The 27,628-nt window shown below is 38.4% G+C and overlaps 1 protein-coding gene across 2 annotated transcripts; it reads right to left on the reverse strand.

Annotated features, from left to right (window-relative positions):
• Nucleotides 1–285: 285 nt before the first annotated feature.
• On the reverse strand, nt 286–27,176 carry LOC135709960 (neuroligin-4, X-linked-like). 2 transcript variants are annotated; one of them, XM_065232409.1, is made up of 8 exons: nt 26,876–27,176; nt 22,663–23,535; nt 9,427–9,579; nt 8,877–9,354; nt 8,635–8,802; nt 8,359–8,548; nt 2,714–2,862; nt 286–2,648 (listed from the first exon to the last, which is right to left on the reverse strand). In XM_065232409.1, exons 2-8 carry the CDS (start codon nt 23,321–23,323, stop codon nt 674–676), a joined length of 3,774 nt encoding a protein of 1,257 aa, XP_065088481.1. In that variant the 5' UTR covers nt 23,324–23,535; nt 26,876–27,176; the 3' UTR covers nt 286–673. The 2 variants fall into 2 exon arrangements, with proteins under 2 accessions (XP_065088481.1, XP_065088482.1); XM_065232410.1 differs by lacking the exon at nt 26,876–27,176 and having other exon boundaries at nt 22,663–23,763.
• Nucleotides 27,177–27,628: the final 452 nt, after the last annotated feature.

Here is a 27,628-nt window from a genome sequence, read left to right on the forward strand (position 1 = left end):
GTTTATGTGTGTGCTTTTTTTTAATCGAATACACCCTTTTCTTATCACCGGCATATCTTACGAAAGGTCGATAAATTAAGGTTTTCGTTCTAAATAAAGAAGCTTGGGTCGAGGTATGTTGAAAGGTCTCCTTTTTTTTAGGTTAGTAATCGACTGCTATTTTAGGTCATTCGGAACATTTCCGTGGAAATGATTTCAATCTCCAAAACGAGAGGCATCGATGCCTACCCCCAATCCAAACAGGTCTCCCAGCATTTCTCAATAATTACACCAAAGTCATGTACATTTTGTTAGGTATAAAAAATCTCATCACGAGTTAATTTATTCGCATTCTGCTAAGTACACGTGTACGATTGTGTACTTGTTTGCCTGTATGTTATGTTTACAACTTTATAAAAGTAATCATTCTGATTGTCGCTAATCAACATCAAAACAAATCTAAGTTCAAACTTCAATTGCATACACTCGCTCTCGACAGCTGTTTACAATTAAATGATAGAGTTAAAATAAATATTTGATCGGAATTATCGTGATGTGGACATGGAAAGGGGCTTGTTGATAAATACGTAAATACTTTGCAGTGTGAAAAACTCCTGGTGGGTGTTGGTGTTTACGTTTGCACACATATGTTCCATCGGTGTCGGAGTGCCTGTTAGATTGTACCAAAGTGTGTTTACAGCTTCTTAATTGTTCCGGTGCTGCCGGATGTGGTGTCAGTGGCTGACGAGTCAGAACTCAGTTCTCGATGCATTGTGCTGCTTCCAGATCGACTAATCGGCAAACGTGACGTAGAACCGAAAACACCTGATTGAAGTTCTGCTTTGTTTTCCGTTCGGTTCAACTCTTTCGCTGGGGAAGACTTGAATGACGAAGGGGGTTTTATCATACATGGTGGTTTGATGTAGCTGTAATGGCTTTCTGGTTTATGTTCTATACAAATTATATCAACTGCTGGTTCTTCCGTTGGTGTGGTCTGTTCGGCTTCTGTGGAGTTTTGCCGAGACATAGTCATATATGTGTTTTCCTGGTGTTTGGGAAGTAGTGGCCCAACGTGTAACGTGTTAAGTGTGATTGGAGGCTCTTCCTCGATTGGTGGTTCTTCAGCCATTACAGGTGGTGAACTTAGGAAATTATTGCTTGCTCTATTTTTTGAAGAGCGTCGACCCAAAGTAGATGAAATCCGTGGAGGTGGGGCTGGAACAAGACGAGCGCTATCTCGTCGCAAGCTGTTCGAACTGGTGAGCATGAAGGCCTGCGGTGGCAAAGACCGTCGCTTCATTGAAGCTGTAATACCCGCGACTCCATTCGGATAGTCTGGTAGAACTTTGGGAAAGTTTCTTCGCTGTATAACTTTCAATGCTTCTTCTGGGGAGAGAGGATCTTTCTCCTCACTCTTTTCTCGAGACGTAACATTTATGTCACCTGATTCAATAAAACTAGTAATTTCTTCGATTTGATACGGGTAATTATTGTAAATTGGGTTCGAATCGGATTTGATATTATACTTGTGTACGATTTTATAGTCACAATCGTTATATGAATAAGAAGATCCTGAACTGGAGCACTGCTGTCGTGTTTCGGAATCGCACGGTGAATCTTGGCTGACGCTTTCACTATAGTCGTCCGGAGAAGCGCACTCAAATGATTTCGCTTTGGTAATCTCGATTGGCTCTTGTCGCAAAATGCTGTTGCTTCGAGCCTGGGGGGTGGCATCTATTGCCACGCTTACCTTATGTGGTATAGGAATATTATCTTTATCGCAAGACCCACCTCCATCGCATTCAATTTGTTTCGTACAAACTGTTCCATAGTCTTGGGATATCCAATCGAACACTTTTGTGTGTGGGTCCATGGTTTCGCCGCTGAACTGTCGTGGCAATGTGAAATTGTTCGCTTTCACCACCGGCTCGTATGGATTTGACTTTCGCATCATGTCTAAAATATAGCTCTCTTCAGTGTCGTTCAATTTCGATCGTTTATCGTTCATCGAAGCAGCGCTCTCCAGGATGTTGTCGTCGAATTTTCGTTTCATTTTTCTATTTCCAACGTTCCGTTTTATTATGTATCCGACAATGACAAAAATATTAAACAGCAGAAAAACAATTGCCACGGCTATCAGCAGCGTTAGGGATGCTTCGGTTTTCATCATTTCCGAGTTTTCCATCTCTTTTTCGACATTTTCAGGTTTAGGTTTTTCTTTCATCGGAGCTTCAGCGGGAATACCACCCGAAGAAGCAGCTGCGTTGTACATCCCCGGTCCCCCAACATGAGCATCCTTCATTCGATGTACCAATGCTTTGAAAGAGTCCTCTGTTGGTTTTTCAATATCGACTTTTATTGGAAAAAGATTTATGTGACCCGTAATAAACTCGGGGCTGGAAGTTGTCATGCGCCGGTCCGGTGGGCTGATGAATTCCGAGTACGGTGAATATGGTTTTGACGTGGTTATTCTCTTCAACTCCTCCGGAAGTTTTTGGTTCCAAAATTTTGTGTATTGCTGGCGGTAATGCCGGCTCACAACCGGCGTCATCGCGAGATGCAGAAAACTTTGATTCACACTGTTAAATTCAGGCCAATCAACGTCATAGTACCGCCATTCTTCCGGGTTCATGTTGAGAAAGAGATCCTTCCATGGTGCCTTCGGGTTTCTGAAAGAAGAGAACAAGGTATGAAAATCCATGGAGCACACTTTGAAGCAGCATATCAACCTTACCCAGTTTGAGCGAAATTGGAAAAGTACTTCATGACGGCTTCGGAGAAAAGCCGTTCCCTTGCATTGTAGTGGGTTTGGAAAGGCCCAACTGGCCCCAGGGGAGCTCCAAATATGTACGCCAAATCCTCACCGACAACGCTTTGTGAGAGCTGTTCAAATAGATAAAATGAAAAAAAAGGTTTAAGATGATGATTTGAGAAAATATTGAGCGATTTAAAAGAATGAGACCTTCTTCAATTTGAATGAAACGTTGCATATTTTACACTTCTTATCGAAATTACGTTTCAAACAAAGTTGTTGAGTTAAATAAAGTATCTCAAGAAAAAATATGCACGGTAATTTTTTAAAGTAATTTTGTCAAAAAAGTGATACAAAATTAAATAGGGTACATCGGCACCCATTGACTGTTTTCGGCAACCAAAATTTAAACGATAATTTCGCAGTATTTTCTCATCAAAACACGATTCCTTAGTCTTTCAGCTTCAATCTGATTACAATTTTACTACTGAGAAAACTTGTCAAGTCAGGTTGTTGTTCAAATGAAATACACTCGAGTCGCTTTTTACGCGGGTGATACGTCCCGCGTAAAAAAAACCGCGTAAAAAAAACCGCGTAAATTCCGGAATCCGCGTAAAAAAACCGCGTAAAAAAAGACCGTGTAAGAAAAAACCGCGTAAAAAGCGATATACCGCGTCAATTCTGAAAACCGCGTAAAAAAAAACCAAAATCCGCGTAAAAAAAAACCGAGTAAATTCCGGAATCCGCGTAAAAAAAACCGCGTAAATTCCGAAATCCACGTAAAAAAAAACCACGTAAAAAAACCGTGTAAAAAAAAAAACCGCGTAAAAAGCGACTCCAGTGTATACGCTTTACCAAATATGGCTGATTTTGAGACGCTGATAATAGAAGAGCTGGTTGACATGCAGTTGAAATGGAAAGGTTGCGGAAGAAAAAGAGGCTGCTGACAATAATCACACTCACCTGAGAAATTTGGATCGTTGAAAAACGTTTACAAAACGTTGTGGACAATTATGTCGATTGGAATGGTTAGAATTGCAGCAGGTTAATGTAAACAAACACACACATATGACGTCTGCGTGACGCTGCTAAATTGCTAATAGAGAATACGTAAAGTCCCTTAGCAAAAAATGCCTTTGTTCAATATGTTTGAATTAAAATGGCGCCTGGGATGAAGTTGTAGGGAAAAGTTAAGACTATCTAGAACAATAAACACGGTTATTTGTTTTAGTAACTTGGACAATACAATCCAAAAAAGTGTTTTAAAAATAAAATTACAAAAAATATTCTTGTTATATTTTATTGATTTCTTTAATCAAAAATGCTTATAAAAATATAAACTTTAAAAAAAAATTACAAATACAACAACTTTGAGTTAAATTTACAAACATGAAGCTTAAAAATTTAACTAAAAGTTGATGATCTATGATTTTTGTCAAATTTTAAGCATCCAAGGTTTTCAACGATTCAAAAGTTTGCATTTGAAAAATCCCTTTTTTTTATAAAATCAATCATAAATAATAAACAAGAATATTTTTGACACATAATTTTTTTCTCATTTTCTGGATTTTTTTTTTGTCAAAATTAGAACAACAAATTAATCTTGTATCTAAGAAACACTTTAATTTGTCTACGCTGAGGCAAAAGAATGCTAGAATTACGTTAAAACCACCTATGATTTTTAGCCACATGAGATCGGTATTAATTCATTATGAAAAATAATGTTGACAAAAAAAAAATATAAAATTGTCCAAACTGGAACCGATCCATCCCTAGTAACAATTTTGGTTTTAAGAGGGTTATGTAGACCACGATTTAGACCTGTAGCATGCTTTAAAACCACTATAAAACTTGCAATGTTACTTGGGATGGCACTAGTTAGTTGAAGGCCTTAAAGAGCTTGCTCAATTTTTGACGAAAATCATTCATAAGTCACGCGGATGAAATTCATGTGTGTCGTTCATAAGTCGAGCCTTATTAAATTCTTACGTTTTTTTGCCTCAATGTACATTTTTGTCATTGTGAGCTCAAAACTAATTCCAGTTCCAAAATCAATGTAAACATAAACAACATTTTGAATGTTAGTTCCGTAGCAAGGAAGTTGACAATATTATTCTTCACTCAAACTTTAAATATTGTTTAACTTTGGAATGTAAGCACATTCTTCATGAGCGCACATTTTTCATTAGCATAAGGTCACAGCTTAAAGGGAAAGGGGACGTCATAATTTTTGGAAATTCAAGAGCAGTTTTTTCGTTTAAAACCTAAATTCTGTCAATGAAAATGTGTTCCAGTAGAGAAGTAGAATGCAATGAACACATGTTCATGAACTTAATTTTTATTTTAAACAAAAAATCCGTGTAAAACCTAAATTCTGTCAATGAAAATGTGTTCCAGTAGAGAAGTAGAATGCAATGAACACATGTTCATGATCTTAATTTTTATTTTGAACAAAAAAACTGCTTTACTTTTTTTTAAATTAATGACGTCCCCTCTTACCTTAAGCTCAATGCACGTCTCCTTATTTTACACAGATTTATGTGTTTACTGGGGGTCAAAATGTGGAATGAACAAAAGGTCAAGTGCTGCGAAGAGGAACAAAAGGTCGAATGGAAAAATGGTCAAATGGTTCAAAAAGGGACAAAAGGTCGAATGGTTCAAAAATGAGGTGGACAAAATAGTTCATCATTCTGTGCGGATCTTACCCGTTCAGCTCACTAAGGCGAACTGATTCTTTGGAACAGCTCTTCAGCTCATCGAATGAACAAAAGGTCAAATGATAAGAAGGGGGACAAAAGGTCGCATGATGAAAAGGGGGACAAGAAGTCGAATTGAAAAAAGGTCGAATGGAAAAATGATCGAATGATGAGAGGTCTGAAAATTATGCTCATAATTTACTATATTATCCTCGGAACTCCCTGAAAAATCTTCTCGTATGAGAATATCATTGACATTGTACCATAAAAATTCGGTTCCCGTGGAATTAGTCTCAGACTTCCTTTAAAACTTCCTTCAGAATTCAATTGAAAGATAGTTTTTGGAATTGGATTTGCTCGGAATTTCCTTAGAATTATCAACAAAACTCTCTTAAAACTTTTCTAAGACTTATTTCGAATATTTATGGACTAGAAATCCTGTTCACAGTTGATTTGACAGTATCCTCAGAACAGCTAACATATTCAACTCCGAACTCACCTTAAAATTCTCCTGAAGCTCTTTTCACAATTACATTGGAACTCTTCGTACAACCGACTTGGAGTTGTAGTCAAAACTCTCTTAGAGTTCTTTCCATACCTCCCTTGGATTTTTTCTAACAGTTTGATGTTGTGCGTAGAATTTATTAAAATCTCATTAACAATTCTCATGTTTGGTCCATCAAAGTGACAATATCCTGAAAATTGAGTCCATTCAAAGGGTCCTCTTTTTCAAAGTTCCAAATATTGTCTTTTCTGGAGAGATAATTAGATTTTACATTTAAATTCAAATTTCGCGGTTTCTTGGATCACCGGTCAGCTTGAATTTGTAAATAAACATAATATTGTTTTCTTCGATGCTAGTATATTAAAAAAAAAATGGTAATGTAACTATAAATAGAGGGGAAATTGAACGAAATTTAGAGAAGCTGAAGAAATTCAAGAACGTTTAGTTGCTTCAGATCATTCAGAATTTTCTGTGCCTGATTTTTCTAATTATTTCCCGAGGAAACCTTAACTCGTTGAATTTTCTCAAGAATCACTCTAGAATCATCGCAGAACTCCGACAGAGTTTTTATTCATGAACACCTAGACAAGTTTTCAACGAATTTGCGAGATCTTAGGACATGGACAAACAAAAGATAAGATCCTGAGTTTACTAATCTTTTTAAAAATCCCACACTTGATGAAATTTTCAACCTTTACATTAAAAGTACATGTTTCAAACTTTAAAAAAATATGATGAGATCGATAAGTGCTGTGCTTGTGGACGGAAGCGATCAATTTTCCTCCGTAATTTTTTTTAGGAATTTGCGTTTTTCTGGATTTTTATTGATGTTCTATTTACTTTAAAGCCATTTGTAAAATTACTTGAAACATAAACTGATTTTGATGAAGAATAGAGAATTGTAAATCTTGAATATAATTCCACAGTATCCGGATTGTATTTCTAATTTAGGGAAATTTCATGCAAGCTCTACCACAAACCGGATTAGTTCATGTCCGTCCCCGTGAAGCGAACCATTTACGATTGGAACTTTTCCTCCAACACATCAAGACAGTTTTTAGGATCACTAGGCCAGATTTAGGGAGTTCGATCCATTTAGTTCTTTTTAATCTTTTCATAATTAATTTCTGAGTACTAGTGATATCGGCAGTGAAATATAACATGTCAACGATCTCGGTCGGAATCGGAAATCATGCTGCATTTTTCCGAGGAGGTCATTCCATGTGAATGGCTTCTTTACTACCGTTTTTCTACTGATACTTCGTTTTGCGTGACAGTTCATCGGCATCGTCGCCAGGTTTTAATTAATTTAACATCAACTCATGTTACATGTGTTGTGTTGTGATTATGTGGGCACGTAGGGATTGGGATTTCAGTTCAGTTTCGGTTGCGAATGCAGGTTTTTTTTTTTGCTTAAAACGCCAGCATTAAAAATGCAACTTTTTTTATTGAAAAATATTGATTGTACTTCATCGTTTTATTTTATTGAAATTACGGTCTAGGAAGGATCTTGTAATTTTATCTTAGTCTTAGAATTATGACAATTGATCGAATTTCATTGACTTAAATTAAAGTTTGCATTTGAAAAATTTATGCTAACAAAGAATTCAATTTTTTTAGTTAAAACATCTTGAAAACATATGGGTAAGGGATCTCAAAACAATTTTTCATAAATGTAGTCCGGATGCTATGTGATTTAATTACAAAAAGCATGAACAAACGATCATTGCTTGTTCAAAATGACTAAGCTTTTAAGGCTCTCACATCGAGGTTCCAATCTTTGTTATTAAATAAATATACTCAAATTTATATTTTAACCATTGAAATAATAGGTATTCTCAATGTCATATTATTGGCCACGGACATTTTTTTCCCAAAACAAGTTGACTTGACGCAATTTGATTGAATAACATCTTTGAGAGTTTTTATTTAACCGTAGTTTATAAAAAAAATAAACATGCATCCTCTTGATAAATTTTATTTTCAGATTTTTACACCAAACGAAATGTTTCTACAACACATGACTTCTAAATTTATTTACCTTTCCCCGACAAATTTGACAAAGAATTACAGATTGCGTATATTTTGTTAAAAATACAACACCGCTTCTTGATTCCAAACTCAGCCTATGGGTTTCAAATCCCTACTAACACATAGGAACGTCATTACTATGTACTTTACTTCGCCATACGGATGAAGGCAAAAATGGCATGGAAAAATTGATTCGCTTGGAGTGCTTCTTTTATGTTTGAGAACAAAGAGTGTAAATATTCATAGGTACTTCGCGCTCTTAATGGTTTTATGCTGTAGCTTTTGAACTAAAGTATCGTACCAAGCGTATAATTGAATGGTTAACGCCGAAGTCACAGATATATTTGATGTTTTCTGCTTGATAGACCGAAGTAAATTTTTACCATACTACTTACTCGTCCGTACTCGCCGGCTTCGCTGTTGTGTCCAAATACGTACATATAGCATTTGGGGTTGACTTTGGCTAAATAGAGTCCAGTCTGAACCATCGGAGCGGCAACACGGGCATCAGATAAAATGTCCAGCAGAGTGTCGCGATGGATGTCTGCCAGGGATTTGTTCGGATCAGTAAGTATACCGGTGTACCTGCAGGTGGAATGAAATGATAACACCAGCAACGAGCGGTGGGTGGTTATTGAATTTATTGCAAATTGTGTGGTGAATAAACTTACTCATTGAGCGTTGCGGCAAGTGCCAAATCTGGACGGATCTCGAAACGATTTTGCATGTAGAACCGCAGCAGATTGTCCCTCTCGTTTTCGAGCAACCCGTACGACAGGGCGACGGCATTTAGGATGTTGTACGATTCCAACTCTGTCATCCCGTAAAGTAGGTCGTACCTGTAGTGAAGCATGACAAAATTATCGTTCTGAACTCATCGAAAGAGCATACACTCATGAATCATGGAAATTACCCACTAAATATGTCGCTATACTGGCCCATCACCTTGTGCGGAGTGTTTGGAATTACCAATCCATCTACAATAGGTCCAAAACGAGTTGAAAATTGTGGTGAAGCAATTTTCACGTTCAGTATTTCACTATAACGCTTTCGCCGTAGACAAGCTGTAACTTCATCGTTATCTCCGTTTAGTGGACAATTGAGCCCCTGCAGTACCTGCATGGTAGATTGCAGAGGGTGCTGAGTTAGGGCCCAGTCAGATAATGCCGAACCTGAGAGGAGAATTGCTCTATGGAAAAGTCCCTTGGCAACAGGTGAAACCATCAAAAAATTTACGCAAGCAGCACCCGTTCCATGGCCCATCACCGTCACCAGCTTGTTGTCTCCGCCGAACGAGCCAATGTTTTCCTTGATCCATTGAAGTGCAGCTATCTGATCCAGTAGACCGAAATTGCTGGTAGTGTGGTCACTAATGCCTGGTTTCATGAAACCTGTAAACAGATAATCAAAACATAAATATTAATCAATGATCATCTCTATTGAAAGTCACAAACATCATTTACCGAGAATTCCGAGCCGAAAATTAAGCGTTACCACGATAACCCTCCCATAACTGGCCAGAATTGATCCATCATATGGATTTCCGCTGTTCCATTCGTATGATTCGCCGTGTATGTACACGATAACCGGATATTTGGCCTGCGGTCCAATTCCATCTGAAACCATGGAAACAAATTAATTATTCTACCGTTGGTGATCGATATTGTCAATTAAATTTCTTGAGCCCTCGCGAAAGCATTATTATCGATGTCACCATTCAATAAATTTGCGAACATTAAAAGGCGGAAACCCATTATCAATCTACCTAGCAGCGCAGCGGGATGCATTTAATTTGCTCTGGGTGATATACAAAACCAGAAACATCAAGTCCAATTGTTCCATGATGAAGTTTTACACATAGCTGTCTTTTTAGGATTTTCATTTTCAATACAACATGAGCAAATCGAGTTGACCAAATATCATAATGTATGTTAAAGTGACAAACCAGCCGCTGGCTGAAAGTCACTCTAAAAAGAAAATAAAAATGCATGTTAGTTAAGGCTTGACATTTTTATGACAGATTTTTATTGGACAGATATAATGGAATTTCGATTTTATCATGGTTCGCTCTTTTAACATTTCAATTATATCACTCGTCGTTTTGTAAAATCTTATATTTATTACTGATCTATTGAACCAAACATCTGAATAAAACAATCATATTTCACAATTTTTTTTAGAAAACTTCGTGTGCGAACGTTAGAGATGGTTAATTGTTACTGTGCACAATAAAACGCTTCCAAATTTCGGGTTCTACATAGAACTATTACTGTACAGAACTCAATGGACTTTTAATAATTCTGTTCCTAGTCCAGATAAGGTAGGCCAAGATGGGTCAAGGGCAAGATAGGTCAGCTAGTAGATTTAATAATGTATATGTTTGTCAAAATCAAATCCAAATGATGATTTGGTTTTTCGAAACAACATTGGATCTACATTGAGCCTGTTGACATAAATAATAAAAAAAAAACAAAAAAAAATTACCTCTCTTGCACCATGACTGATCTTGTCCCACGTTACCCTTCCTTTTTGTCGATGATAACGTTCAATGGATAGCTGGATGGTAGTACTCGTTTTACAGATAAGTGTGAAATGAATGAATTAACGATTTTTCCCATACTGGAAAAACTGCTTGACTATCTCGGAGGGGATTTCCATCTGTGAGAAAATAACTAAAACTTGTAGCTTCATAAATGGCTAATTTCACTGTATTGCATGTTCTCTACTAAAGATAAAGCACGCAGTCTTCTCAGGTTATCTGAAGTTTGCAATGAATTATTCTATTTTGAATAAATTAGGCGTGTGTCTGTTTAACTTTACAAAAAATATAAATGTTTAATGCATAAGAAGACAGTGTCTTATATCAGATCAATAAAAATCAGATCAAAAAATCTAGAAAATCTTAAACTTGCTTATACAAATACCGAAAAGCAGGCAAAATTTCATCATCTATCGCTAAAAGATTAAAGTTCCGATCAAATTTGATACGTGAGATGCCAACCTCAAAAAGGTTTGCGTATTTGCTCATTTTTCTTTCCGGTGGTTTCACCGTTATTCAAGCGCAGCGCTTTTGTATTTGTCCCCTAAATGCTGGCAGAACTACCAGTTTTCTTGATAGTGATGTAATGTCAGCCTAAATGCCCCTAATTTGGGCCCATACATAAATTCAGCAATCGACTAAATTTTCAATAGCGACCAAAAATATCCATCAGTACCGTCCCAATCACGCGTTTATCTAGATAAAATTGATAAATAGCAGATTTTTAGCGATGGGGCCAATCTTAGATCTATAGGAAAACATTAGAGCCATTTCCCCTAGCTGATAGGTTTCGATTTAAGAAACAATTAATGAAATTGCCATGCAATAATTACTTCAGCAATAATATTATGCTTGAATTTTGAACCATGTATCATGCTTTACCCATAGTATTGCAGTTATTTGAATATCAATTGGGTAGGTTTATAAACTATCACGTTACAAAAATTCACGTCAAAATTTATCTAAGCCGTGCTGAAATCGAAACTTCCCTTTTTTCAACTTTCTATTTATGCTTGTTAGTTTTAAAGTGACTCCAGTGACATCGAGTTGATTAGTTACAACCGGTGTGGATATGCTGGATTTCACCTCCATTCCTACCCTTTGTTATTTTTGACGTAGAACTACGTCTTTGTCGACTATACTGGGGTGCAAATCAAAATATATGTATGGTGAAATAGTGTTAGGTTTTTAACGCTTGTTATTTTATCTTTTATAGATGAAATTAAATCCAAATACGCCAATCGATAGGATATTACTTTACCAATCTGCTGAAATACATTTCCATAAAAAAAAAACTTTTAAAAAATGTACAAACGATCATTTTATCGCTGCTTTCAGGAAATAAACGTTTTTCCCAAACCCAGTTGTCATAATCGAGTATCACTTGGTTGCATATCGTTTTGCTTGAACCTAAAAAGATATAAAACAGCGCTGCTGTCGTGCCTCTGCTCATTAGATCTCTTTCTTTGCTTGACCGTCAAGCAGTACAGTTCGGTTTTGTTCGCTCTGTTCAGTTGTTTGAAGGTTTCTAGTTTGTTTCAAACGTTTGCAGCTTTATGGCGCGTTGAACGCGTCGTCAGTAGTGTCGGTTGCTTCGTGTGATGGGAAGACAGCGCTCCCGAAGCAGGCTCCGAGAGAAAGGGGAGAAGAAGACCAGCGGTTAGGGTAGCTCGAGGGTACCTATTTCGAATAGGTACGCTACTCTTCCCACCGTTGTTGGGAATATCACGGTGAAGCGGAAGAAAAAGAGGAAGAAACATCAGGGACAGTCCGATGCTGCGAGTGGACGTGACGATGCCACCGCGACGAACGTAAGTGACATCGGTGATTTCGGCAACGCCGTCAACAACGAGAATTCTGCCGGCCCGAGTGCGGCAACAATGAAGCTTCACCAACTGGTGGTAATGAAGGTGCCACTCAACACCCTCATTGGTGATTTTACATCGCTGGGCGTCGCAGTTGAGTACAAGCTCAACAGGATCGGCACCAAGGGTATGCTCCGTACAAAAGCGGAGTATGAAGTGGCCGTGAAGCACCTTAAAGATTCCAAGACGGAATTTTTCACGCATGACATCCCCGGTGAGAGGTAGTCATCAGGGGCCTACCAAACTTCGACCCCAAGATGATCGAAGCTGAAATCAAGGACCGGTACAAGCTGGCCCAATCGCTGTCTTCCGGATGACGGGGAGAGATGAAGGCGTACCCAGATTGCCTTTTCCTGGTGCACTTCCAGGAAGGGACGGTGACGCTGAATGCGCTGCAAGCCATCCGCTCAATCTACTCCATCATCGTACTGTGGGAGCCATACCGTGGTGGCCATCGTGACGTAATAAAGTGCCAGTGGTGCCTCAACTTTGGACACGGTACTGTAACATCAAGCCACGCTGCACCAACCGCGCTCAAGAACACGCCACTTCAGACTGCCCTGCGGATGAAGCCGTGGCGCCGTGGCGCTAAAATGTGCCAACTGTGGTGGTGCGCATCAAGGTTCCGACAGACATTGCTCCAAACGCGAGGACTTCAAACGCATCCGAAAGCAAGTGGTAACCAACAATCAACCAGGACGCAAGATGGAAAAAACCTCGACATTCGGGACGGAGGATTTCCCGCCTCTTCGTGCTCCCCAGCAAAGCCAAGCGAACCCCGAACACCAACAACCTCGATCTGTTCTCAGCGGATGAACTAATGGAAATCTTCGTCAACATGACCGGTGGAGATCTTCATAAGTGCTGCAATAAGCCCGAGCAGATATAAGTCCTCAGTAAATTCATCATCCATTATCGTGTCTAAACCGCAAACCATCGTCACCTGGAATGCTTGATCTGTAAGAACAAAAAAACATGAACCTTGCTGACTTTCTGAACCGCAAGCACAGCATCGACGTGGGCTTTTTTTTTTGCTTGATTTGTTTTCCGTGCTGAGCACCAATTCTACCAGGGAGGCAGCTCCCACCCATGGACCCTACCTATCGATCCATCAACTCATGAACCGGGGACCAACGGCTTTACTTCCCTTCTGAAGGAAGACGTGATCAAAGATGTTATGCCTCATAAGATCCCGCCGGGATTGAACCCAGTCCTGCTGGGGTGAAAGGTAATCACGCTTACCACTACACCACCGGCACCGCTCCCGACATGGGCCTTCTAACCAAGGGGAAGGGGGGGGGGGATGGCTGTCAAATACGAACAATCGTCGCCTACCTCGCATAACTGGTTCCAAACGTAAACAAGCCATAAGAAACCTACAGCGTTTGTTTACGTTTGGAAACAGTTTCATACAAGAATGATCAGTAGGCTGATTTGACAGCACGTCCCCCCCCCCCAGCTTCTAACCGATACCCACCTCAAGTCCGGCGACAACTTCTGGCTGCTGACCACAACACGAGGGGCACGCAACACAAAGAACCGGTGAGTTGAAGTTAAAATGCAATCAAAAGTACTTAATGTAATTAATGCGTTTTGAAGTAGTACTGACGGTAATTAAAATCATCTATCCGTAATTAATGTAATTAAAAATATTGAAAATGTTATTATACTTGTAATTATAATTTATACTTTAATTACGAAATTTCAACTGTAATTAAAGGAGTTAAAAAGTAGTTAATGATCTACATTGTGTAATTTATGTAATTAAAGCAGTAGTTAATGGAATTAATTTAACTACAGCCGTTGCCTGCGTTGGAGTTAAAAGTTATTGTGTGCCCCTAGCCACAACATTATCCGGCTTGATCGCTACCCTGGTGGTGTAGAGCTCGTAGTCAAAAAAGGAATTAAGTACTATACACTGCCTCACATCTGCACTTCTATCATTGAGGCTCTTAGTTTGTAGGACGAATCACTAACTGAAAATGTCCAGTTCATCGCTGTTTACTGCCCTCGGCAGTGTACCGCCAACAACGGATTAGCAAGCAAATTCAAGAACGTCCTGACCGTCATCACCCGTACTAGCTCCCGATTCATCGTTGGGGCGACCTGAATGCCCGCCATGAAACTTGGTGGAACTACCAGCGGAACCGGAACGGATGTCTATTGTTCGGCCACGCACAACATGGACTGTTTACTGTGCAGTTTCCGGACGAACCAACTTTCATCTCTCCGGCGGGAAATCCCTCCACCCTGGAAGTCAACATCAACGTGACTCCAGCTCCAAGCCAGCGCAAAGACTACCACCACGTCAACTGGTTGCAGTTTGGACGTGTGGTTGACATAGGCATCGACGAAGATCCGCCGCTTGACACCGTAGATGACATCGACCGGGCGCTGGAAGGACTCCAACAGGCTATATCCGTGGCTGACGAGGCATGTGTTCGACAAGTTCTTGTGAGGGGTAAATTTGTTGCTATTGATTCCCACACCAAATTACTGATTCGGTTGTGAAATGTGCATAGACGCTAGTTTCAGAGGACTGGTGATCTGAACAAAAAAGGTGAAATGGCCGATCTGAACAGGCAGATTGTTTCACGAATGGACTCACTCCGAAATGATAGTTTCGGGCGTGTTGTCCAGAATCTGGACGACCGCTCCAGACCATTCTGGAAGGTAGCCAAGGTCCTGAAAACTCATCCCAAACCCGTTCCACCTCTCAGAGTAGAAAATGATGACAATCGGAATTTAAAGCAAATGCGATCGGCGAGCATGTCGCTTCATCGCATTTGCTTGCGCAATGCGTTCAAAACCTAGATGCCTCCTCTTGTCTCGTGCCTCCGGCGGATAAGATTACAAAATGACAGATTAGCTCAGCGCTGAAATGCACCAAGAATATGAAGGCTCCCGGGTTTGACAGTATATTCAACTTGATCTTGAAGAGACTCAGCATGAAAGTGCAATCTTTTCTAACCGCTATCTTCAACAGATGCTTGAAACTGCACTACTTTCCAAGCGTCTGGAAGGTAGAAAAAATCATACCAATCCGCAAACCCGGTAAGGATCCAACATTGCCTTCAAGCTACACACCAATCAGCCTCCTTTCAGCGCTGAGCAAATTGTACGAGAAACTAATTCTCAATCGTTTGCTCAAGTTTGTCGAGGAAAACAACATTCTCCTTCAGAACAGTTCGGTTTCAGGAAGGGGCACTCCACCCACCAGCTAGTACGGGTGATGAATAACATCTGAAGTAACAAAGCTGTATCCAAGTCCACAGCCATGACCTTGCTAGATGTTGAAAAGGCGTTTGACAATGTTTGGCATGACGGACTTGTGTACAAGATTTGTAAGTTCAACTTCCCATTACATCTGGTTAAAATCACCCGTAACTATCTCCAGCAAAGGTCGTTTAAGGTATTGTTGAATGGTTGTCTTTAGAACACGTTTTCCATCCCAGCAGGAGTCCCGCAAGGCAGTCTGCTGGGTCCCTTGCTTTACAGCATTTACACTTCTGACATTCCTCCCCTCGGAGACGGTTGCGTGTTTTTCCTGTTCGCAGATGATACCGCAATAGCCGTCAAAGGAAGGATGCCTCGCGAAATAAGAACAAACTTCAACGATGCCTTGATGCCTTTGCTGAATATGCCACCTCGTGGAAAATTAAAATCAATGCCTCCAAAACTCAAGCGATCATGTTCCTCCATCGCAATCGCTCAAGGGTTGAGTGGTCTGTTGTTCGAAGAAAAGCTCCTCTTCCGTTCGCATGTAGATAAAACTATAGTCAAGTGTTCAAGCTTAGTTAGCTGTTTGTTTCCGCTGGTTTGTCGCAGATCCCGCCTCTCTAGGGTTAACAAACTGGCTGTATACAATCAAAACATAGCACCTGCAATTTTCTACGCTGCACTGGTGTGGGAATCAAGTGCTCAAACTCACAGGAACAAAGTTCTGGTGGCACAAACAGAGTGCTTAGGATGATCATCGATCGTCCTTCCGCCAGTAGAATAACAAATTTACACGAAGAGGTAGGCATTCCCAAAATACATTCCAGCATTAACGAAATTAAGACTTAATTTGCACAAAAATGTAATATATCAGAACATGCTTTGATAAGCAATTTGTATATAGTAGTCGTAGGTTAGTTGTAGTTGTAAATATTAGTTATAAGCAGTCTTTTTACAATTTCAAACAAACCAATCCCACCAAGATGGGAATGTTCTTAATAAGCCTGACAGGATTAGGAAGTTAAACAATAATTATTCAAATTTCAAATTAACTAAAAATGAAAATACACGTCTGTGTCACAATGAATTCAAATATGTTAACCACACAAAGACTTAGTATATTGTAGTGGAAAAATAAATTAAATTACAATTAAAGCCCAGATCTCTTAGATTGACATTTTTAATATTGTTTCTCTTGCAAAAGTACTGCTTATTTTCGATGGTTTGACGCGACTGTTCGTGGATTATTATTATTTGTCATGTTAATTTCTAGTGTTACCATTCTTCGTTTTGATAAGTCACTAGAGCCGATGAGCTTGTTTAGAAGGAAAGTAATTGATAAGCTAAAGACCAACAAATTGACATAAGTTCATCGTTTGGCATCCTTACCATGTCATGTGGTACCTAAGGATCGAATGGGTTCAGAAACGGTTCATTCCTCTGGCACTGAGAAACTTGCCGTGGAGTGATCCTGAAAATTGGCCGCCGTATCCTGATATATGCCGACTGTTGGGCTTAGTGTTTTTCTTTTTTAGACAATGAGATTGCAGTCCAAAGACTAAATCAATTCGTCGTAAAGATGCAAGTTGTCTTTTCTCTCACTATATATCTGATAAAAAAATTAAAGAGTAAAAGTGTATTTTATTGAATTGTTATCGAGATATAATTTATAATTTAATCGTGATTCAAGGTTGAATAATCTACAGCTAGTAAAAACAACTTCTTAAAGACGTTGATAGTATTAAAATTATCGATAATTTCGATTAATCGATTATTTCATGTAGATTAATCGATATCGATCACAATCAATAAAAAAAAAAAAATCGATTAGTCAATAATCGATAAGTTGGGAAAATTGGACATCACTAGTTGGGTTTAGACAAACTGGAACGACGACGAAAAGTACAGCAATCGTTGCTAGTTTGCTAAGCTGATTGCAATATTGAGCTTTCATGCAGTGATGCCACATTTTTTCAAATTTAGATCTGTATTTTCATCGCAAAAAAAAATATTTTAATCAGAATCTGGCTGACAAAAATCTATAAAAAAAATCTTTGTAATTTCCGTATTATGGTCCCAGTGCGGATTAACGTAAATCTCCATTGAGCAAATTCATAGTTCAGAAGGAGTTTGTTCTAAGTTTATAATAATGAAAAATGACTAAAGTATGCTTTCTAAAGAATTTGTTTATTTTCAAAATCCTAAAATCCTACCATCTTCATGTGTTTTGTATCAGACAAATCTGTTACCGACTGAAAATTTCCTTATTGAAGTAACTATCCAAATGCCCTAGAAATTGATTTTTTTTTTATGTCTGAGAGTACGAAAACCTTTATGTGAACATTGAACATAAGACAGAACTTTTATTGGAAGTTTAGTCGAATGGCATGTAATAATCTTTATTTATTCAATTAGAATTTTCAAATAAAAAAATATCCACTTGACTCTTCGACTCACAAACTGTAATCAACCACTTTGTTGGTGTTCTAAAATGGCTTGTTTATCGATTTCACAAAAATATATTTAATAAACCTTCATATCTGTAACCATGTGACATGGTTAATTGAACAAATAGAAAGTGAAACTAATATCCCTTCCAACGAGAAATCAGAACATCTGAACATCAGAAGCCCATTTGAAAGATTCCAAGTCCAAAAAAAAGCTAAAATAATAATATTTATTAAGTGAAAAATACGATTGGGGGATGATGCTCAGATTGACTTCAAGCTGCTTAAAAAAATGATTATTTATCGTTTTCAATAAATATAAAAAATAATGTTAAATACATTCCCTTGATTTTAAAAATCTGAAAAATGTGTATATTTAAAAAAAACTGTAATCTGTACATACAGATATCTGTTTCAAAATATTGAAGTAAAAAAAAATCTGTGTGATTACAGATAAATCTGCCGAGCAGATCTCTTCGGAATACATCGTTATTGCAACCGAGTTTTCACCGAACCATGTTCGGGAACAACGAACAAATTTCAGCGTGTATTTGTGCGTTTACGGCTTCGTTTTTTGAGTTCAATAAACCAACTAGACGTTTTGCGAGTCGCACTAGGCCTGTGTTCAATTAGCTTTAATTTTTATTTATTAAGACTGAATTGTCAGATGAATTATTTTAAATACAGATACAAATTATATTAATTCAGTTCACTTGAACTGTTCTAAGGTAAATTTTGACCAAAAGAATCATTTGTTCAATGATTTTTTGGAAAGATACACCATTTTTAAACACAAATTGGATCCCAATTATCGCTCCTTTTTTGTGTTTACAAATTAACAACAGAAATAAATCTATTTTAAAAACAATTTAACCATAAGAGTGGTTTAAGAGGTGCACCAAAATTGATACAATTGAGATAAGAATAAACTGAGTGAATTTAAATAAGGAAACCAATATGTTTTGCTGTTCACAATCAACCCTCCATGTTAAGAAATTAAAGTAAAATGTAGAACAAGATTAGACTATTTGTAGGAACTGAAATTCCATCGACATTGAGATAAAAGTGGTAACAAATCAAATTATGGAACATTGCGAGGGTTTACTTTGATGAAGACCATTTAACTGTCTGTGCAGTCATTCTGTATTCTGATAAAAATATCTTTAACTAGCCACTAGCACTACACCACGCCACCTCAGTGATCGGAGATTCTGCAGTCATCAGTGACCAGAAATCGTGCAGTCATGCGCTCACTTTGCCACGCAATGTGTGATATCGGGCTATGATGAATGCTTTCGACGACAAAAGGGAGAATCGTCGACCTCCATTGCCGAAATCCAAATACCGGTAGAGGAAACCCCATCGGAGGTCAACTAGCTCCTCCGGCATAACGAGCTTAAACAGGCTTTCCCAAAAGCCATGGGAAAATCCTCCGGTTCTGACAAGGTACACACTTAGAAATAACTAGTTTTACACGTGACGGAATCCCTCATTGACATAAAGGATCAGATGTAAACAAATATTTCATGTAAAATTATGTGCTCCGAGACTGAAAAGTTGTTACTCGATGAAAAGTAGTTTGATTGAGTTGAATTTCGCGTATGTTATAACTCCATTTTATGTCAAAATTGACGCTCGTATATGTCAGTCTCAGAGCACCTAAATTTACACGATTTTTTCCAAGTGTGTAGGCTACCCTCTGTTGCGGATCGTTCCCGCCGAATCAATTGATCAATCAAACGTGAATGGGGGATCGAGTCGCTCCCACAAGCCTGGTTGTTCGTATCCAGTAGCAGGGTTGCTCTGGCCAGGAAGCCAAATCTCCAGCACCTGTTGTACGGCAATGATCACCGAGAGAATGGGTAATTCCGATTCGCGGAATTCTCTTGACTATCGGCGAAATACATGTTTTTCGCACCCGGAGCACGGGACCAATACTTATTTCGCAACTCTGGACAGGTACTTCCCGATGCCTTTGCCGTACGAAAACACGGTGAACTAGCAGCTCTGAATATTTCCAAAGCTTACAACCTACCCACGAGTTTGAAGATTCATTTTATGCTGAGAAATATGTTATTCTAATTCCTCCTCGCTTCACAAATTTTATTTTACGCATGTGTCCTTGATAGATTTTTTTTTTCGTGTTATGTACAAACGTCTAGTGTAGGCCTGCGAAACCCTTCAAAGCTTCCTTTTTTGGCTGTATCTATGTTCGATGAACATGTTTAAAGCCGCATTTTGTTTCTTTCTAATTCATGCTGGGATGACATTCATAATGATGATTATAATTTGACTGGACCGATGCCATTGCTGAGATCCAGAGACTCAGTTAGTGAACCAGTGAATGCGATGCGAATCATTAACCCAGTGAAAGAGATATTAAAATGCTCTGCTTTTCGGTTCACGATGCAATATCATAATAATTACCAAGCTCTTGTTAAAACACTTTGAAGTAGGTCATTCGCATGAAAAACAGTCCAGTTCGATTGCAATAAAATGTGCTTCCCTGGGATGTATCGCATCGGATGGGGCGCAACCCAGCAATGAGAGTGCATCTATTACGCTGCTGCAGCTCCCTTTCCGTGATCAGGTGAAACGAGCCAGCAAAATAGAAAATTAATTACACTCGAGTGCTGTTTGGAATAATACGAACATAAATTCCAATTTCAAAATAAGAACTGAAGCGCTAACGTGAAGTGAAGCGAATAGAAATTTACTTCCACTGACTGTGTGAACCTACCCGGTCGTCATCGCTCAGAGCGTTGCGTTTGAGTAGGTAATAGGTGGGCGGGAAAAATAATTCTTTTCTTGCTAGATGAAAAAGGGGGACGCAAAACGAGGGACTTGAACCTGACGTTTGGAATATAACGAGCGTGCCAAAATTCGTTGGTGGCGTCGTACATCAATAGTCGTTGCGCCGATCGGCTGTGATGTTTTCAGTAAACAGTCTGACGACAGCTAAATCAATTATAGTGGCGACGAGTGTGCAATGTCTGAGCGGTACAAACATTATAACTGTTACTATTATTGTAAGTGCGAATGAAACGTCCTTCATAAGTATTCTATGTGTTTTTTTTTTTGATTCAATGCGACCATTTATTATTAGACATATGATTTTGCTAGTTGCAACTGAAACTGCACGACGCCAAAAATTGCAAAAAGTGTGTGTTTTTATGAAGCGACTTTGAAGTAAATTATCAGAATTTTAATTTTGATCGGCTACCTGTTAGAGTTGGCGTTCCTTACGGTAGCATTCTTGGGGCGATATTGTATAACATTTGATATTCGGACCACGCTGGCTTTCTTAGATTTTTTTAAATTATTTTATTAGTAAGGCTCAAATCTTGAATTGTTCTGACAGTGCTAGCCACTTGTTCTCCTTTTCGTCCTTTATCCGCTGCTTATCGGCATAGTATATATATTGTATTTACGCGTATAATACGCGTCAATCTTATGCTTGAAACCTGACGGCTGCGTCTCTGGACACGACTTGCTTTGCTTCTTCACTTTTCTCTCGACATCAGGTACATCAACCCCATCTCCATCACCTCACCGCAGACGACATGCGTACCTCGACTGCCTTTTCATCTGCATAAGGGAAAATTAGATACTCACGGTTATGCAACAAGCAGAGTTAAACAAAAGTAGTGTAAATTTCTGTTACTATGATGCACATAAATAGTAATCGTTAAAGTGTTTAAGACTGAGAAAGCAATTCCCCTCAAGTCCCAGTCGTCACCAACATTAAATAAGATTGGTTTAGAATGACCATGTCCGGTCCGAGGGCCACACGTTGCACACCACTGCTCTAGGACTACTATTCCTGCTAAATTTCTATTCTGGACCACTGTGCAATGCACACACAGAAAAATTATAGCCAAATTTGGTATTTTTTACCGAAATCTCAACAGCTGATACGTTCGGTAAAATTTGGATTGTTAAATTTAATAATTTTAAAGTTAAAACGAAATCTCCACTTCAATTAAAATATTTAATTATTTGAACAAGATTAAACGAGTTTTGAAATTATTTTTGAGCAAAATAGTCATTAAATAAAAGTTAAAGTTTTACCGAACGTTCAGCTGTTGAGATTTCGGTAAACAAAATTACCGAAGACGGCAATACATTTTCAGGGTGTACCACATGTAAATTTTCAAAAAAATTGCTGCACTTTTTATAAAGTGTTTCATGATAAGATTGATCTTTAAAAAGTTACTCTGTTTAACTTTGTCATGAAGCAAGTTGATATACGTAACAATAGACACCAGCTTAGGTCTGACCTTTGCTTAACATTAAAGTTCACGACCAGCTTTATTTAGCAAACACTTTCAATTGTTCTCAACCTTGTGTACATTCATTTCCGAGACAAAGTTTGTTCGCAATCAGCAATCAATTTGATACGGGGAAGTAAGTTGCCACTGACGGTTCACCCGATATGCCTGTCAAGAACCATTTCCCTCACTACTGACTGTAGGGCGGCTCGTAGATATTGAATAGCTACTTCGACGTTATATTGCTTTCAATTTGAGTAGATGACATCGATAAGTTTGGTTCAACAAAAGCGCACAACAGCGCACTGGAATAGCCTCTCCGAATGAATCTGTTTGACATCAACGACACTCTACTTACCATAGCTAGGCACGTACAAATTTAAATATAAACAGTCTTCGCTCTCAACTTTTAGATATGGAAGCAGTCTTTTCAGCTGATCGTATCTGCCTTTCGAGTAGTTGTTATTTACATTACTTAAGGTGGGAAGATTCTGCGGACAAACGGGTGACATTTTGATTGCCATCTTGAGTCCCGTCCACGGAATGGGGGCACTCGGTGGCATAAAGCGCCTCGAACCAACGGGTGCCTCGGCATATGGAATGCCCAGATACTGGTCAACATTTTTCAACCCAGACTGAGGATGCATCACCCGCACAATGCCCTTGATTCGACCCTGTTTCACAGCTACCTCCCTCGTGTACGGTGTGCCATCGCGTGGATCGAAGCTTGGACTTTGTGAACGTTGAGCATGTTGTTTACGATATACCGCACTGCCGTACTGTTGCTGGTTCTGCATCCGATAGTCTCCAAATGGACCATCGTTGGCCATTGGTGGGAAAATTTCACTACCATCATGCGCTAGCAGGGCTGCGATAGACTTTTTCAAATATTCGCTTCTATCACTCACGAAATTCCCATAGCCATCCAAATTCTCGTCACTATCGGTCCTGGTTTCCACTTGCTGATAGGCCAAACTGAAGCACAGAACCAGGTTAATTAACACAACAAATAATTTCATTTTGTTTCACTGCTGGAGCCAACCGTTACACACCGAAACAGCATTGCTGTCGTAAACCAGCATTTCGTCGCAGTAAATTATTTACTATTTCCGTGAAACACTTCTCGTCGCTCTTAGAATGCATCGCACACTGTCGGCAAGATTTTCTTCACTCACTGTCAGTGCCGTGCACAGATTTCCTCACATTCCGCGGGCACTCGCTTGGCACTAAACTGGGAAAAATTAAAAGCATCTATATTATTCCGTTGCACTTCGGAGCTGTCGGTCGTTTCGTTGCTTTGGGACTCTTCTCATACACAACACGCATTTTCTTCGAAAGCAACGTCATTGTTGGAAGGAAGATAATTAAAATGTATGTGCCGGGGGGAATATGGATATCTTTTTAATCAGCGCGACGACATATGTTGGGAACTGTTCGGACTTGGACGAATTATGGGGAAACAGATTAGTATTGGTGTTGGTGTGATTTGCAACTGCAAGTAAGACGGAAGAGCGATTTCCGACAGTCAAGATATCCCTTCATTTTAAAAAGAAAAAAAAATACAAAAAGACATGACGCAGTTTGCAAATTCATCTTCCCGGAATGAAAACAGTGATCGCTGGAATCACAATAACTCTGCACACCTATTTTAATGGCAACAAATTCAAGAGCTAGATTAGAATCATTCTTTTCGTAGAATTCAAATTCTAATCCTAACGTAGATTGATTACGTAGATTTACTGATTTTGTAATTGATCTTGAAACATATATAGGGGAGCTAGAAATAATCAATTTAATAATGAACACAAACTTTCATATGCAGGACAGTCCAACCAAGTCCAAAAATGTCAATATTGTTTCATGAGCCAGGATTGGATTTTATCTATGTCTAATAAGATGAAATCTTTGCAATTTTTTTTTAATTTTGGTTTTTGGACTGAAAAAAAGAAGTGGAAGAATTCCGTAAATCTCCTCAATTTTGTTTTTTTTTTTTTTTGCATCCACGATCCACGATCTGTTTCTAATCTTAACGTTCACACGTTCTTTGTATCAAAGGGAAGTAGTCCAATTTGGGAGTTATAACGCTTGAAATTCAAAGGAAATGTAGTCTATAACAAAGAATTATACAAAGTTTAATGGACTGGTAAGAGACTGGACAATGCGTACTACTGGTACCACAAGTACATGTAGGTAAAAAATAGCTCCCAATTACTGGTATTTAGTATATTGTTCAGTAACTACCATCCATACCTCCACGCGGTGCCAAATGGGGTACAGTAACCACAGGAAAGATATGGTAATCAGTTCTCGTGGGATCTTGGTTGTATACTGACTGAATTATTGGAATTATTTTTTGGTATTTTACCTCTTATGTGTGGTTATGTTTATTTTTTGAAGTTGACAAATTTCTCGAGAGTATGATTGTTCTTGCCACACAATAATACTAATGCAAAAATGGCACAGGCTTAGAAGCTCTAATTTAACAACTGTGGAAGTGCTCAATGAACACTAAGTTTAGAATCAACGTGAATTTACTCTAAAGTTTTACTGGCAAAAATTAGCCGGGTCACAAAAATTGGTTCATGCTTACATAAAAATCGTTTTTTATGATAAATCAAGTGCAGATTGATATACATCATGATATTTTTACACATATAATTTCTTAAACTGTTCCAATGCCGAAGCGAATATAAGAATATTTTGTGAATTTTGTTTGAAACGGATCGTTCTTTAACCAGTAAAATGAACCGTTACTTATAATTCTGGATTATATGTAACCAATCATATTTAGGGGAAGATGAGACAGTAATAAAAATCGGGAAAAAAAAATAGTTAAAAAATGTGTTTTTTACGACCATCAGTTGCTTATTACCCCAGCTGGGGAAATGAGAATCAATTAGCAAAAATTTCCAAATTTAAGTATTTAAAAATCGTAAGATACCTCAGCTGTAACAAATCGATTCCGAGGCTAGGATCTTGATGCATTTCAGCAAAAAAAATCATCGAGCTGAATCGACGATCTCGTGATTTCCCTTCGGAAAATGTTTAAATACCTATGACTTTTTTTCGAATTTTCCGAGATTATTTGGATAAAAACGTTTTAAAACATGGCAGGGTCACCAATCACTCAAAAGTGTCTTCATAGTTTTTGACGATCTCCAAGTATATAATATTACTCAATAACTCTCCCACACTCAAATAGACTGCACATATTTTTTTCTTTTTTTTTATAGTCACTTGGGTCATTCGTGACTTGTGCGGGGGTGAGATTTGAACTCGTAACTTTGGCGTGAGAGGTATGAATGATAATCTCTGTGCAGTGGTCGCCCTCTAGACTGCATATTTCTAATAACGCAGCACGGGTTCATATTTGAGGCAATTAGAAACATGTTTTACCCTACACATCGATTAGAAAAGCTACTTTCGATCATGTCTGGAGGGTCTAGTATCATTTACCATTAGTTCAGTTAGTAAAGGCGCAGCTACAAAGCAACACCATGCTGGAGGTGGCTGGGTTCGATCCCCGCTCCGGTCTAGGAATTTTGCGGGTTGGTTAAATTTCTCGACTTCCCTGATGAAACTTGACATTAAATTAAATACTAATGCAAAAATGGTATAGGCATCGAAAGCTTTCAGTTAATACTGTGGAACACTAAGTTGGGAGTACGAAATAAGCAAATATATGCGATAAACGATTTGCTTTAAATGCGATGAAGAAGAAGAAGAAGAAGTGTATGTAATAATACAATTCCTAAGACGTGATTCTCAGTAACTACAGAACGGGATTAGATGCAACAACCACCAAATTAAATGTTTTTCATGATCACATCCCAAGTAACAATTAGAGTTTTATGAGTGTTCTGTAGACTATGAATTAGACTTGTAGCATGCTTTAAAACCGTGATAAAACTTGCAATGTTACTTGGGATAGAATACTTAGTAACAAGGACTAAGATGTGTTCCTTGGATTACTGAAAAATTCTATTCCCCTAGTTTGAAGTAGTCAGGACTAGGAATCGGTGGTAGATCTTACATCCCGTAACGTACCACGAAAAGGTGATCTACCCACGTTACGGGGAGTCCAATGAATTTAATGTGGGGTGATGCCAATTTGTCTATTCAAAATCTATAAACATTAACAATGCGCTGAAATCTCGAGAAAAAAAAAATCAGAATCCAGGAAAAACTCTTAGCCCTTGATATTTTTTTTTCATTTTTCATTACGAGTATGATTAAATTTCTCCTCAGGTTTTGCTGTTTTTTCGATCCGAACATAACAAGTTACAAATAAAACATACGTGTATGATCACCACTAACTGCATTATTACTGACAAATGATTGAACATATTTTAAATATCATTGTCATCTGTTATTGTGCCAATGACAAATGCTGTTATGGCAATATATCCAAGAATTTGTGAAGTTTATCATTGGATACTGATAAATATCATAAATTCTAGGTTCAATCGTAGAGAAGTCACAATGTAAAAACTGTGCATTTATCACATGATCAACGAGGGTCCCAAAGCCACAAAACAACTGTTTTGTTCACCGACTTAACAAAACGCTACCTCCGTTAAATGTGTTAAAAATATGCGCGTATCCTATTCGAAAACACGAATTCTTCCCATATTTTCGCGTGTCTCATATGAGTTCTCTTTGCGTATATGTTCTGTTTCACTGTTGCTATTACTCGACGTAGTTTTCTACATTGGCACCTTTCCCGGCGTACTACACACGTTCTTCATGCTTTTCTCTTATTTTTCACCATCAGGGTTTCCACGTCACTTTGAGTTTATGCCTATCTTCACCAACGTTCTCCGCTCCTGTTACCCATCACAACAAACGCACCAACACAATTGCATCAGAGATCTGTAACGAAAAAATAAAAAGTAGAACAAATATTCAACAGCCGAAAATAAAACTGACTTAAAAACAAAAACACATGAAGAGGCAATAAGAAAAATGAGAAAAGTACACCCAGTAAAGCTAATCAGATGTTTACGTTTTTTGCAGCATTAGAGGCTTGAAAGAAAAATATTTCTAATCTATTTTTAACGCCCCTTCTTCTCGGCTTGGGGACCCGGTTTGTGTGGCATTTTCCGCACTCATTCGCGTGCCCGCGTTTTTTTCTTCATATTTTTTTTTTGTATTCAGCGGGGTGAGCGTATATGTATACAGTATTATTTATTTTGCTTAACACGATCGAATGTAGGTAGATATTCATGACGCCTGGTCACGTCGAAGCAGAAGGAATCCCACCGACCAACCGACGACAGAGAAGCCAAGCCGGTGATGACGAATTAAACCACAGAGATGAACCG

This window comes from Ochlerotatus camptorhynchus, unplaced genomic scaffold, assembly GCF_037179485.1.
Source record: "Ochlerotatus camptorhynchus isolate MF236.1 unplaced genomic scaffold, CSIRO-AGI_Acam_v1.1 ptg000368l, whole genome shotgun sequence".
Lineage (NCBI taxonomy): Eukaryota > Metazoa > Arthropoda > Insecta > Diptera > Culicidae > Ochlerotatus > Ochlerotatus camptorhynchus.